General features: G+C 43.6%; 1 protein-coding gene and 1 long non-coding RNA gene across 2 annotated transcripts; one reads left to right on the top strand and one right to left on the bottom strand.

Moving 5' to 3' along the window:
• Positions 1-1,175: 1,175 nt before the first annotated feature.
• On the bottom strand, positions 1,176-8,380 carry syt4 (synaptotagmin IV). The gene is made up of 5 exons (XM_034557351.1): positions 8,135-8,380; positions 5,581-6,176; positions 5,142-5,465; positions 2,011-2,131; positions 1,176-1,576 (listed from the first exon to the last, which is right to left on the bottom strand). Exons 1-5 carry the CDS (start codon positions 8,166-8,168, stop codon positions 1,257-1,259), a joined length of 1,395 nt encoding a protein of 464 aa, XP_034413242.1. The 5' UTR covers positions 8,169-8,380; the 3' UTR covers positions 1,176-1,256.
• A 3,463-nt stretch (positions 8,381-11,843) lies between these two features.
• LOC117747819 lies at positions 11,844-12,581 on the top strand. Its single transcript, XR_004611479.1, has 3 exons — positions 11,844-11,924; positions 12,122-12,175; positions 12,364-12,581. It is a non-coding gene; the product is annotated as an uncharacterized LOC117747819 (long non-coding RNA).
• Positions 12,582-13,003: the final 422 nt, after the last annotated feature.

A 13,003-nucleotide genomic window follows, 5' to 3' on the forward strand; every position in this document is an offset into this window, starting at 1 on the left:
ACCAAACCACTTAGCTGATATTACATTCTGACATGATGACTTCATCCTGGAGCACTTAGCCACTCAGCAGTTATTACATCATCAGACTTGGAAGGGGGCCCAATGATGTCATCCCCAGGGTGCTGAAAGTGGGGACACACAGACATCAATGGACAGACTATGAAATATATAAACAAAGAAAAAAGGTCTTATGAGTGATTTTCTGTGAAATGAAGCTGTTGGATTTGAAGATATTTAAAAGGGCTTAACCGTAATTAATTCCATTAAACTAAAAGAAGCTAAATGCTTCTGGTGCTAATAGTGTTCTTCTGAATACACACACACTTAAATTCACAGACCCGTGAAATAAAAACGTCAAACTCAGGGTTTCTTTTTTCTCAGAACTTGCCATTTTTTATAGTAAGGTACATACATTTACATTTCAGCTGTCTTTGTGCTCACAGTAAGGGGAGACAAAACACCTACAGTAAACATGTGGCTCACGCACACACACTCTTCCAGCACTCACACATCGCACACACGCACATAAATGCATCCACAGTTAACTGTCCCCAGTGCACTCCGTCTGTTCCAGTCTATTCTCAAACCACCTAATTTAGGCTTTCTTGTACTTAATAAGTAATCATATATGAAATACCACTTATACTTACAAAACATGTTCAACAACTCAACCATAAGAGTACAAAACAAGAACATAAATAAAAACAATATACATCTTTTATGAAGGAAACATTGTCGTTATAAAATAAACTTTAATAATCCACATTTCTTTACAGCATTGTCAGATGTGGTTCATTCTGGTTTTCATACGATGGTCTGGGTTAGTATTTATAATAGGAAGAGTGGAGGAAAGAGAAGAAGAGGCAGCAGAGAACGAAAAGAAGAAGAGTATTAGTGACATTTAAGACATTCTGCACTGCACACGGTGACAGTGACAATTGGTTGTTGCTATGGAGATGACGTTGCATGTTACCAGGTGATTTTCGGTGACAGTCTTTAAAATCATAAAGCTACAGGGTTCTCTTTGTCATGCCACGCCCTTGCCTGCTGAACCCCAATAACTTAAAAGATAAGTGATTGAATGATTGATTGAAGGATGAAATCACTTCAAATGACCCCCCCTCCCCCCCTCGCCTTCACTGAAAGTCCAATGGGTACTGGCAGCAGGACGTTAAACCTCGCCCATCCTCATTCCATCCCTCTCGTGGTTGGACCAGATCAGACATGGAGGCAGCATCCACTAACACCGCGGCGTTCTAATCCTCTGACAAGCCGTGCCACTTGGCAATCTGGCGACGCGGGTGGTCACAGATCTCCCTCCAGTGGTCGCCGGGCGTGCCCGCCACCGACGTTCCTAGCACCAGGCGGCCAAGGACGGTGTTGGGGCAGCGCGAGTTGCCCGTGTCTGAGTCCAGCAGCAGCAGCTCCACGCTGGTGTCTCTGAGGCCCTCGTTGGAGGGCAGGTCAAAGACAAAGAGCTCGTTGAAGACGGGGTTGGGGGAGCACTTCTTCACGTGGGTCTTCTTCTTGCACACGCGCTTCTTTCCTTGGTACATGTTCACCTTGACGTACGGATCTAGAGTCGGAGAATAACAAGAGCAGATGAGCAAAGTGAGGACAAAAGCAAAAAAACAACGCATGCTCAATATCCCTGCAGCGGTTGCACAGAGGCATATTGTTCCTAGGACAGATCAATACGGTAATCGACAGAGCGGAAATGATGGAGGTTGGTGATGGGGACAAAAGAGGCTGGCTGTGTAAACACTTTGAGTGTGTGCGCGTGTGTGCTTGTCACTAAAGTGCTCTCTATCACATCCTGATCAGATTACTTCAGTGCGGTGGCGGTGTCATTACGGCAACTATCGCAGCATCCAAAGTGGTCTGGGCTGCTTGGCAGGAAGAGGAATATGACTTCCGTCTCATCCGTTTATGGTTGTGCGACAGGAAGTTTATGCACACATGCACAGATTGCATTTGGAAAGGTTCAGTGAAAAAGTGTACTGCATGTACCTGTAGGTCCATTGTTTTCAGTCTTGGGAAGGTGGCGAGCTTTGAGGACGACCACGGTCAGAGTGTTGGTGGTGGACTGGTAACACAGGGAGAGCAGCAGCTCGCCTCGGCCCGAGGACTTCTGTGGAGAGACGGGGGAGATGTTGGGGTTAGACATATTGTGGTTAGCATGTTGTTGAGTGAAGCCAAAACCATTGCCTCATTATGCATTTACATTCCCATTTCACGATTAAACAATTTAAAATGAAAAAAAAGATGCACACATGTATTCAGTAACACCTAAAAGGGTGTAACTATTGTCAAAACTACGTATTAATAAACTCAGCAGATAATTAGCGACTATCGACAACATTGTGGTGAAACCTGCAGCTGCTTGTGCTGCCAAAGGTGTCAATGCTGACGATTAAATGGCTGCCAATTAAATAATCATCACCCGCTTGTGTGTCGTGCTCTCGTATCTTAACTAGCACAAACGGCTGAGGGAGAAGCTCCCTCTTATGCGCTAAATTTGTGATACACATACACGTCTATGTCCATTGCCTAAGAGAGTTGACGCCTCGGATGCTGCGATCACACCTAATGGGACGCGACGTGTCGGCAAATTGGTTGCCATGGCAATAAGAAGTAGCACACAGAGCAAGACAACCTCTACCCCTGACCTGATGTAAAGGTCTCTGAAACTACCGCAGATGTGTTTCTATATTGTTCCTCTTGGGTAGATCTATTATAGATAAGAGAACAAGCAACTACACACACACACACACACACACATACACACACAAAAATACTACTCTATTCTAATGTTTTTGTCATCCTCCGGGGTGAAAACAGGGCGATGGCCACGCTGCTGTATCGATTCTCTGCTGCGTGCTCTCACGCACACGCGCACACACCCACATACACACACACACACACACACACACACACACACACACACACTCACACACACACACACACACACACACACAGACACACACACACACACACACACACACACACACACACACACACACACAGAGCCACCACCCTGTACGCCAAAGGGCTGCTTCTAATCAGATAGAACACTGTACACGGCTCATACTGACAATTGCACATCATGCATATGGAGATATTAAATACTTGATGTTATATGGATGAGCAAATCTTCTTCATCTTAAATTCTTTGCACTCTGTAAAGTCCTGTTGTTAATTCTTTTTCCAATGCAGAACATCTATGTTCTCTTTAAATAAACACTTCGAATATGTGCAGCTAAACTACAGTTAAAGTTGCCGAGCCATTTTCTCTTTTTATCTGCCGACATGAAATGACACAACAGAGATCAGAAGAAGAATCCCACTGATTCTAAATCTCGTTTTCTAATAAGCGCACTAAAAAACATTCAGACACAGCAGACTCCACCCTGCAACAGAGGTTTATGAGATTTATCTCTCCTGGGACCCGATTGAGAAATGGAAAAAAAACAATTTGGTAAGTCTAGAGCAGAACATAGTTTAAGAAATAGTATTCTTTTGATGATGAAACCCAGATAGCTCCCATTCCTCATGGGAAGGACACACATATCCTCTCCCACCCGGTAGCCACAGTGCTTCCATTACGATATCAGTCCACAAATCTATAATTACATTGATATTATCTCCCATTCCACCTTCAAATGGACAAATGCTCATGTACAGCCAAACCATCTCGTACCAATCTGTAGAGTGCTGCTGTATACTAGACCACAGACCTTTGATAAGGACAGAGCTATCATCTTACAATCCCTTGTTTAAATTCACCAGTACACTTAATGCAATGCAGCCAAATCTTCCATTGAGTGGATTTCGGGAGCTGGTTTCCCCCTCCCCGTCTGCAGTGTCGGACACCGCTGAGCACAGCACACATACCGCATGACCCTGTCTGTCGTGAAGGCACCCCCACACCCCCGCACCCCGCACCCTGCCACATTAACTTATTAAACGGTAAGGCCGGAGCTAACTGCAACTATGTTTTTTCAACATGTATCTAATTTCTACTGACAATATGGGATACTCGTGAACATAGCCATGCACACTCCTCATTTCACTCACAATGCTTCCCCCAATGCCCCGGGTCGAACCAGGCTATGGTGAATCCTAGACTGTATCCACCATTGCCGGATGTGTACCGCCCTGGATCCTTACGGGAATGCGGTATATTGCCCCTGGACCGGGGGAGGGTGTCGGAGAGCCGGCAACCCGAATTACCTGACCCACTTGCATAAACGAACACTCCCTCCGGAAGTGTCCGGGCTGCCCACACCTCCAACACTCCTGCCCTGATGTTTGAGGGGACCCCTGTCGGTTAGGAAGAGTTGCTGAGGCCGGTGGATCGGGGAAGTGAGGGAGGTTTGTCGAACAAGGAGCTGGTATGGCCCGCGCCAGGAGCTGCGGAGGGGCAGGCATCGGCCGGGCTGAAGCCAGTGTGCGACCACTGTCCCCGTGACTGCTGGGATGGTTGTCCTCTGCAGGGTGATGGCGGTCCCCAGTACCGTAGGGTAGTGGCAGCTGACCCATGCTGATGTTCGGGCCTGATGGAACCTCAGCCGGTGGTCCACCATGACTACTTTACGCACATCCGCGTAACTATGCCTGGCTTTCGGGGGCAGCCCCAGGGCCGCTGTCTGTGCCTCCCCAGTTAGAAGAGGCAAAAGCCGGACCACCCACTCCGCTGCAGGCCAGCCGCATGCCCTTGCCATTGCCTCGAATGCCACTCTGCAGCTGAGGCCAACCACGCCACCACAATGACATTCCTCTAAAAGGAAAAACGGCCCACTGGAAATGAGCTTACGTACGTTTGTGGTCCCCACGGTTGCCAGGAACAGCCAGACTGGAGCAGAAGTTTATTGACCACCAGCCCATAGATCCATAATGGAGCGGTGTGGATATCTGGGACATGTTAAAATGTCCATGTGTTTCCCTTTTAAATTGACCGTCCCTGTATTGGACCAGTTTTGCGATTTGTTATATAATTTAAACATTGTATGCTGTAAAATCATTTTGTGTCATAAATTGAAACCCCTAAAATGCGCTGATGAAAACGGATAACAATTCTTTTTTAAACTGATGTAAATCATGAATTCAAGTGGTTCGAACAGGATTGTTCCAGATTTTACCTTGACATTCTTCTTGATGATCTCTCGGCTCATCAGGAGACGCCCCTCTGATAAGTCGATCCCAGACAAGGGTACAAGGGTCTCTCCGATGACCTCATCACGGGAGAACCTATCAAAGCTTAGCACCATGAAGTGAAGGGCCAACTCCGACACTCGGGCCAGCGGGATCCCGTAGAAGCTGAAGGTCTCGTCAAAGGCGGGGTCAAGAGTCTTCCTCAGTACTCTGGTCTTCACCCGGTGCTTTTTCTCTGGCAGAAGGGTCAGCTTGATGTAAGGGTCGGAGGTCAGTGACTGCTCATCAGTTGGAGTCAGGCCATGGGCTTCCTGGATCAAAGTAAAATCAATCAATCAGACAAGAATGAGTGAAACAATTTCTTTCAAAAAACTATTGTCAAAACACACAAAGACTTCAAACCACCAGCCTAAACACATACTGTACCTTGATATGGACGATAAATGCCTTTTTCTCTGGCTGGTATTCCAGGGAGAAGTGGAGGGTCCCTAGTCCGCCGTCCCTCTCCTCTACCTGGGGCTTGTCCACAGCCGGGGTGGGCGCCTGTCTGGAGAGGGTGCTGGATGGCGAAGGGAGATCACGGTGGCCCATCACCCCAGGTTGGGTGAACCCTGCATGGGGAGAGGGCAACTCCAGGTCTGGGGAGCTGCGCACCTTCTGGTTGTGGTGATGAAATGGTTTGGTGGTAAAGTTGCCATTCAGATCCCGTTTCTCCAGATCCAGATGCAGAGCCTGTCGAGAACCGTCGCTGGTCGGACTCATTGGCGCCGCGGTGTCGCAGTTTCCGTTAACATCAGTTTTACCAGCGTTGTTAGTTGCCGTGGTGGCATGTGCAGCAAACTTCTTCTTGCTGCTCAGGCTCTCCGGATAGATGTCGACCCCTTTGAGCATGTGCACAAACTTATAGGGAGGTGTCTTCTGGGATTTGGCGTTTTTACGCTGGCAACAGATCCACGCAAAGGCTGACGCTGTGAAGACAAGGCCGAAGACACTTACCACAGCGACACCTACTGGCAACGCGACTATGGAGGAGGGCAGAGAGAGCAGAGGGAGAAAATAACTTTCATTAAACATGTCTGACCACACACCTCGACAAACACTGTGGAACGAGCGCCAGTAAACCTTTAAACACCTCAAACAATTGTTCAATGTTTTTTCTTCTTCTTCTTCTTCTTCTTATTATCTGGTATTATCACAATCATTATACATGCTGGTCAATGACATGCACACCTATAATGTAAACAAGTTAGGAAATAGATATTTTGACGGATGACTAGAAACATCAGGATCCTTCTGGTTGATACAGAGAAACACAAGCTTATGTATCGTAGCAAAACAGATTATTGCAAATTATGTTATGTTTTGTGCAAAGCATCATGGTTCACCTCGATATCCCAACTGCAGCAATAGCATATTAGCCAAGACGTCTGTGATAGGCCCTGTGTTATATTCATTTATATTCCTCCTACATTTCCTTCAACAGTAGCGACACTTTAGGGACCTAATTCCTGTTAAATGGCATGTTTGTCTTATATAGCACCGCTACAACGTTACAATGGAGACCCATTACTGGGATGTTTGCCACTCAGTGCTACGGTTCTTTGTTTTGTGGTCTTGAACTGTGACTCGACAGCAATCATGCTGCCTTCTCATGCAGTCAGTTAATAGTTGAATTTCAATGGACGAAATGCGCACCATTTCCAGCTAAGAGGGCGTCCCAGTGGAAAAGCACTCATGTTACCACGCATACAAAGAGGGAGTGAGAGGGGTGAGGTTGGGGAGGGGGGATAATATCTCTTATGTAGGCCACTTGTCATGTGAATCATTTTCATATGGTTAGATATGTGGAGTTCACTTCTATCAAACCATCATTATTGTGTATCATCTCATTCAGCCTCGTTGCCATGGTGATTCTGATGCCGAAATATATATTTTCCTACTTATTTTCCTGTTTCTGACTGACGGGAATTTACAGTTAAACAGCAATGTATCACAATAGTTTCATTTCTTAGCTGCCATTTCTAATCATAAATGCCAATATGATATTGTCTAGGATATTATTCCAGAGGTTATTATGCTTATATATTCATTTCAAGAGCATATAGGCGTACATTTTTCTGTACAAGCTGTCGGCTTAGAACGGATCTAAAATGTATTACTAACCTAAAGGGACTCCCTCTAAATAAGGAAAGACAGTAAGCTTATTTCAATTTCAGATCACAGCACTTGTACATACTGTGTTCTCTCTTTTCTTTTCAATAATATTTCAGCCTAACTTCCTGGGTGGAGGGGTTTTCAATGGATGTGGCAAAGGGAGCTGGTAAAATCGAGAAGAATATAAAGGAAACAAAAAGGGGCTTTAGTAAAAAATACTGTACTCAAGTCCAATAATGATAATAATAATAATAAATTAACTGATCTAATATTCTATCTATAAAACATGTCACCTGCTCCCCATTGGTTGGTTTTCCTGATGATTTCCTGTTACACTTAAGCTAGCTGTAAAATGGAGTCTGGAGTTTTTTCCAAAACACAAGGGGGAGAGGGGGGGGGGGGGGGGGGGGGGGGGGGGGGGGGGGGGGGGGGGGGGGGGGGGGGGGGGGGGGGGGGGGGGGGGGCAATCCTATGTTGGACCTCCTTAGACACACCCCTGGACAACACACTGGACAAAGCCATTCACTTTAATTAACTTAGTATTTTTTCACAGAATGGGCTACTCTAACATACCTATACCTATATATTTTTTTAAACAACAAAATAGTGCGTGAATCAAAATTAAACACATTGTTTTTTCCACTCATTCGATCTCTGAAAAAGATTAAGATACTAAAACTAATAACGCTAGCTAATGCTTTTGAGAGAAGTGACGCGTAATGATTAGCTCTGTACTTTTGGAAGATAAACAAGCCCAAGTCTACTACCAACAACATCGCACATTAACAACTGTATCAGTTTAACGGATCAAACTGGTCACACTCACCGAGCTGAGCTCCTTCCTCCACCATTGGAGCCATAGTCGCTGTCCAAGGTGCTGAAAATGGTCCCTCTGCTTTCACACCGAGCTCTCTTCTCTTCGGAGGTGAACTCTCTCTCCTGATGACGAGGTGCAGTAAATCTCCACAAAGTCTCGGCTTTGATTACGTTTAATAATGAAAAGGGTTTTCCTTCGGCTTCAATAATTAAAAGGCAGCATTGTTTTCCCAGAGAAGGATGGAGGGATGCTCGCTGCTGCTGTTACTCTCTGATGCGTGAGTGTCTCAGAGGCGACAACACCCAGTTCCCCCCCCCCCCCCCCCCCCCCCCCCTCTCTCTCTTTCTCTCCTTGTTTGCTCCATCTCTCTCTCTCAGCCTCTGTTCACCAACTCCTCCCCCTCCCTACCGGTAACGCTGAGCTCATCAGTGCTGACGCAGTAGTGACGGAGGCTGGCTGTGAAATCAAGACCCCCAGAGTAGCAGCACAACAGGGCTGCCAACTCCCCTGATTGATTGATTGGAAACAAACGGTCTTAGTCTGTATATACGCTCTACTTCTATGTGTGTGTTTAGTTGCATATGTCTGTGGCCTTCTTAGATTTTTTTGTTAAGACTGGTGAATGGGTGTGTGTTATACTGTGGCCCTAACATTAAAGTTAGTTGTAATTTGGCTGTTTTTTATGCAGTGATGTTTTCCTGTAATATATATATTTCTAGTAATTATAATAACAACTTTACTATAACCAATTTGTTTACAAATCTACAGCGTATTAAATATATGTTGTTTCTAGTATCATTCACTATAAACCTTCCAAAAATACTGCAGATGAACAGTAACTAGTTAGACTCACAGTTCAATACAACCCTGGTTGTATTCAAACTCCCAAAGATGTTATAGTACGTCTACATCATGCAGATCACTGTGTCCTAAATTGCACTGCTGTGTATTATTAATATAATTTTACAATTAAGAATATATATTTCTTTATACAGTTATAACAACATATTGTATGATGAGTGTGTGTAATTTACTGCACAGTCGTTGAATACAACTAAAAGACAATGAGCGGAAGGAATAGAGGAAGGAAATGAAAAGTTTCGTATGGGTTACAACACATATTGTATAGTTTTTAAGTTGTGTGATCATCAGCAGACTGAGGACTTTGTATATCTTGCGCAGACGAAGATGGTGTTTTGGCTTATTTAAAATAAATTATGTTACCATGGCACTTTGTAATGTTTAATGTAGATTAAATGTGTCTAACTGTAATCAATAAGTGGAAGATTGTATCTGTGCAGGTAATATAAGGCCCACAATCAGTTGCACTGGCCCTGACACATAATAATACATAAATGAATAGTGGAAATGGGACAGCAAACATTGGTCTTCGACATTGCCGACGTGTTTAACATTTGATATAATCCTATACTGACCCCTGGTGTTCATAGTGAAGAATGCATTTTGATTTAAGCAATAGTATTGGAACGTAAAAGCATGGGCACTAAAACAAGCCCACTGGACACCAACAATTGGAACTAATCACGATTTAAAACCCATATAAAAAGAAACTTTCTACTTTTAGAATACTTTCTCAAATCATAATTTCTAAAATCTGGAACAGTCTTCCAGAAGATGTGAGACAGGCCTCAACTCTGACAATGTTTAAATCCAGGCTGAAAACGATTCTATTTGACAACTGAAAGTGTTTTATCTGCACTCTTTTAATATAATCAATTAATGATTATTTTTATGTTTTTATGGAATGATTTTATTTGCCTTTTTGCAATGTTATGTATCTGTTAAGCACTTTGAAATGCCCTGTGTACGAATTGTGCTTTATAAAAAAACTGGCCTTGCCTTGCCTTGTCAATATAAAATAAACATACAGTATGTCCTAACCAACAATGCATTCCATGTCTATCGAGGGCATGTCGCAGCCTGAGCATACAACAGATTATCTAATTGCTTATAGCCGTGAAATAATAAGCACATACCAATATGATGTCTCATGCCTTTTCACTTTAAGTTTCACTTCGTCAAGAGTGACGCTCACCTGGAAAGCGAGTTCAGTGAGTGTGTCAGTGGTGTAAGTCAGTTTGTGAACCCTGTGCATCGCAAACTATTCCACAATCTGCTGTTGGTTCAACTTCAGTACATAATATAACCAGTCCACTCAGCCTCTCTGGTCCCACTATAGTTAGTTACAGTTTATTTCTCCATCTCCGCTTGTCCAAGTTTTCAAACATGTTGAGCAGAATGAGGCCTCACACACCCCAGTCAAGGTAAAAGTTCCTTGTATTTAGACACAACGTGCACCTGTTGGCGACGCAATGTTCGATTTGGTTCTGTTCTGACCTCATCACGCATTTACGTGCGTGGCTATGCAGCTAGTTTAACACTCCCCAAAAGAAAGTGACCAAGACAGGAGCTGGCCTGATGATGTCTCATGAAAGTGGTGTGAAACTGAAACTGTACGAAAGATGTGGAAATTCCACATAAAGTCAATATTTTGTATTACTGTATATATCATTGGATTATCATATCAACATGAACATGAAATGAATGCATCAAAATAAACCAATGACCGAATATTACATTCTGCTGAAATAATCCACCAAGGAAGACCAAAACCAGTGTGCAATATTTTTCAAATCTGCCTAACTTAACATTAAATACATATCTAAAATGTTACTAATAAAAATAAAATATATTGCTGAACAAATATACATGCAGAGCATACCTTCTCATGGGCGTTAACAAAGTAAAGGAATGTGTAGCCTTTTAAATCCGTGATTAAGGTAGATTGCAATATTGTATATAACCAGTTTTTAATAATTCAGTACACAACTAACATCTTTGTGACAGAAATGAGAGTAATTATTATTTGTTACTTCCACACCTGCTGGTAATAAGGTTTTTCAGCGCAGGCGACATACACAGGATACAGTATGTGGCAAGCGAGACACGCAAACACACACACACACACACACACACACACACACACACACACACACACACACACACACACACACACACACACACACACACACACACACACACCTCAATGAATCGAGCGCTTGATTCGGTTTCGTTTGTCCGAGAGCTTTGGGGCGGTGTTACACAGATGTAATTCGTTTACAAGAAAGGGAGTTTATCATGAACTGAAAGTAAAGTTGGAGGATGGGCAGGGATACTTTAATACTGAAATGCTATGCTAGTGAAGAATTCATTATGAATGCTTGTTTTTGTAGTATGGCAGCAAGTTATATGCAGACATAAACGTTCATGCTTTCTATTAGGCTCTGTGCTTAAAACACACACACACACACACACACACACACACACACACACACACACACACACACACACACACAGAGAAACACGCACACACACACATTTTATGTTTGACTCACCCGCACCTTTTTCCAGATACGTTAAGGAAACGGCCTAGTAGAAGAGAAACTTAAAAACTGTGCCGTGGGGAGGTGACACCAGGAGTATATAAAGCGTAGAGTGGTGTGTCATCTCATCATGTTTTCAACCTGGACTGCAGCTCATCCTCCATTATCATCACAGGTAAGATCAGAAACTACAACTCACTTTAAGATGGTTTATACTATACAATTTTAAATGTTTTCAAGTCTTGACCCTATATTCTCAATAATGCACTTTTAGAACAGGCATGGCAGCAGCATCCTTGTCAGGGAGCAGAGGGGTGGCCGGTGGCCTGTTCTTCCTCTTCACTCTGCTGTGTTTGGTTTGCCTCGCAAGCTCATCGTTCGACAACGACAAACTGGTAAATATATTGTTGGTTAACCTCCCATTACTGTGGAAAAAAATTCAACATTTATTTGCAGAAGCAAACTTCCTGTTGAAATGTTCTTAATTCTTCTATCTGCAGTCATAAGTGCATATTTGCCAGAGCTGCTGTCATGCTTTGGCTATCATGTCCCCAAATGTAACTGCATGTTTATTCTCATGCTGGGTTTGCAGAAGAATTTCAAAGAAGTCCTTCAGAAAGTGGAACAACAGCTGGACCATATGAAGGTGGGTCAGTCACTTAGTTTACGTATCGATTGCTCACAAAGAGTTTGGAGTAATGTTTGTGAGAGGATGAGAGAACTGTAGCTCGTTCACAAGTGACTTCATGCACTGCAGGGGACACAACATCATATAACAACAGAGCAAACTGAGATGGTGCCACGTCATTAATTGGTTTTAATGTTCCCCATTAGGCCCGAAGGGCCATTGTTCCAGATTACATGACTAGATATACTAGTTTCACTGAACAAATGATGGCATTCGTGGACGAAATCTCAGAAGAATTTTCTGCCGACTCCATGCCACTGAAGGGAATTCTGGAGAACTCCAAGAGCATCATGGAGCGGACCAAGACTTTCATAGATGGGGAGAATGAGAAGTTGGATGCAAGTTTAGCTGACTTGGAACTGAATGTGGTTTGTCGTTCGACAACGACAAACTGGTAAATATATTGTTGGTTAACCTCCCATTACTGTGGAAAAAAATTCAACATTTATTTGCAGAAGCAAACTTCCTGTTGAAATGTTCTTAATTCTTCTATCTGCAGTCATAAGTGCATATTTGCCAGAGCTGCTGTCATGCTTTGGCTATCATGTCCCCAAATGTAACTGCATGTTTATTCTCATGCTGGGTTTGCAGAAGAATTTCAAAGAAGTCCTTCAGAAAGTGGAACAACAGCTGGACCATATGAAGGTGGGTCAGTCACTTAGTTTACGTATCGATTGCTCACAAAGAGTTTGGAGTAATGTTTGTGAGAGGATGAGAGAACTGTAGCTCGTTCACAAGTGACTTCATGCACTGCAGGGGACACAACATCATATAACAACAGAGCAA

The sequence above is a fragment of the Cyclopterus lumpus genome, chromosome 18 (assembly GCF_009769545.1).
Source record: "Cyclopterus lumpus isolate fCycLum1 chromosome 18, fCycLum1.pri, whole genome shotgun sequence".
NCBI classification, from domain to species: Eukaryota; Metazoa; Chordata; class Actinopteri; order Perciformes; family Cyclopteridae; genus Cyclopterus; species Cyclopterus lumpus.

Bases quoted from the DNA above. Each gene is read 5' to 3' on its own strand.
- syt4 (XM_034557351.1), bottom strand. From the start codon at position 8,168: ATGGCTCCAATGGTGGAGGAAGGAGCTCAGCTCG. The intron at 6,177-8,134 runs GTGAGTGTGACC...CCTCCTCCATAG, and splicing joins GGAGGAAGGAGCTCAGCTCG to TCGCGTTGCCAGTAGGTGTC. The intron at 1,577-2,010 runs GTACATGCAGTA...CTCCGACTCTAG, and splicing joins TGAAAACAATGGACCTACAG to ATCCGTACGTCAAGGTGAAC.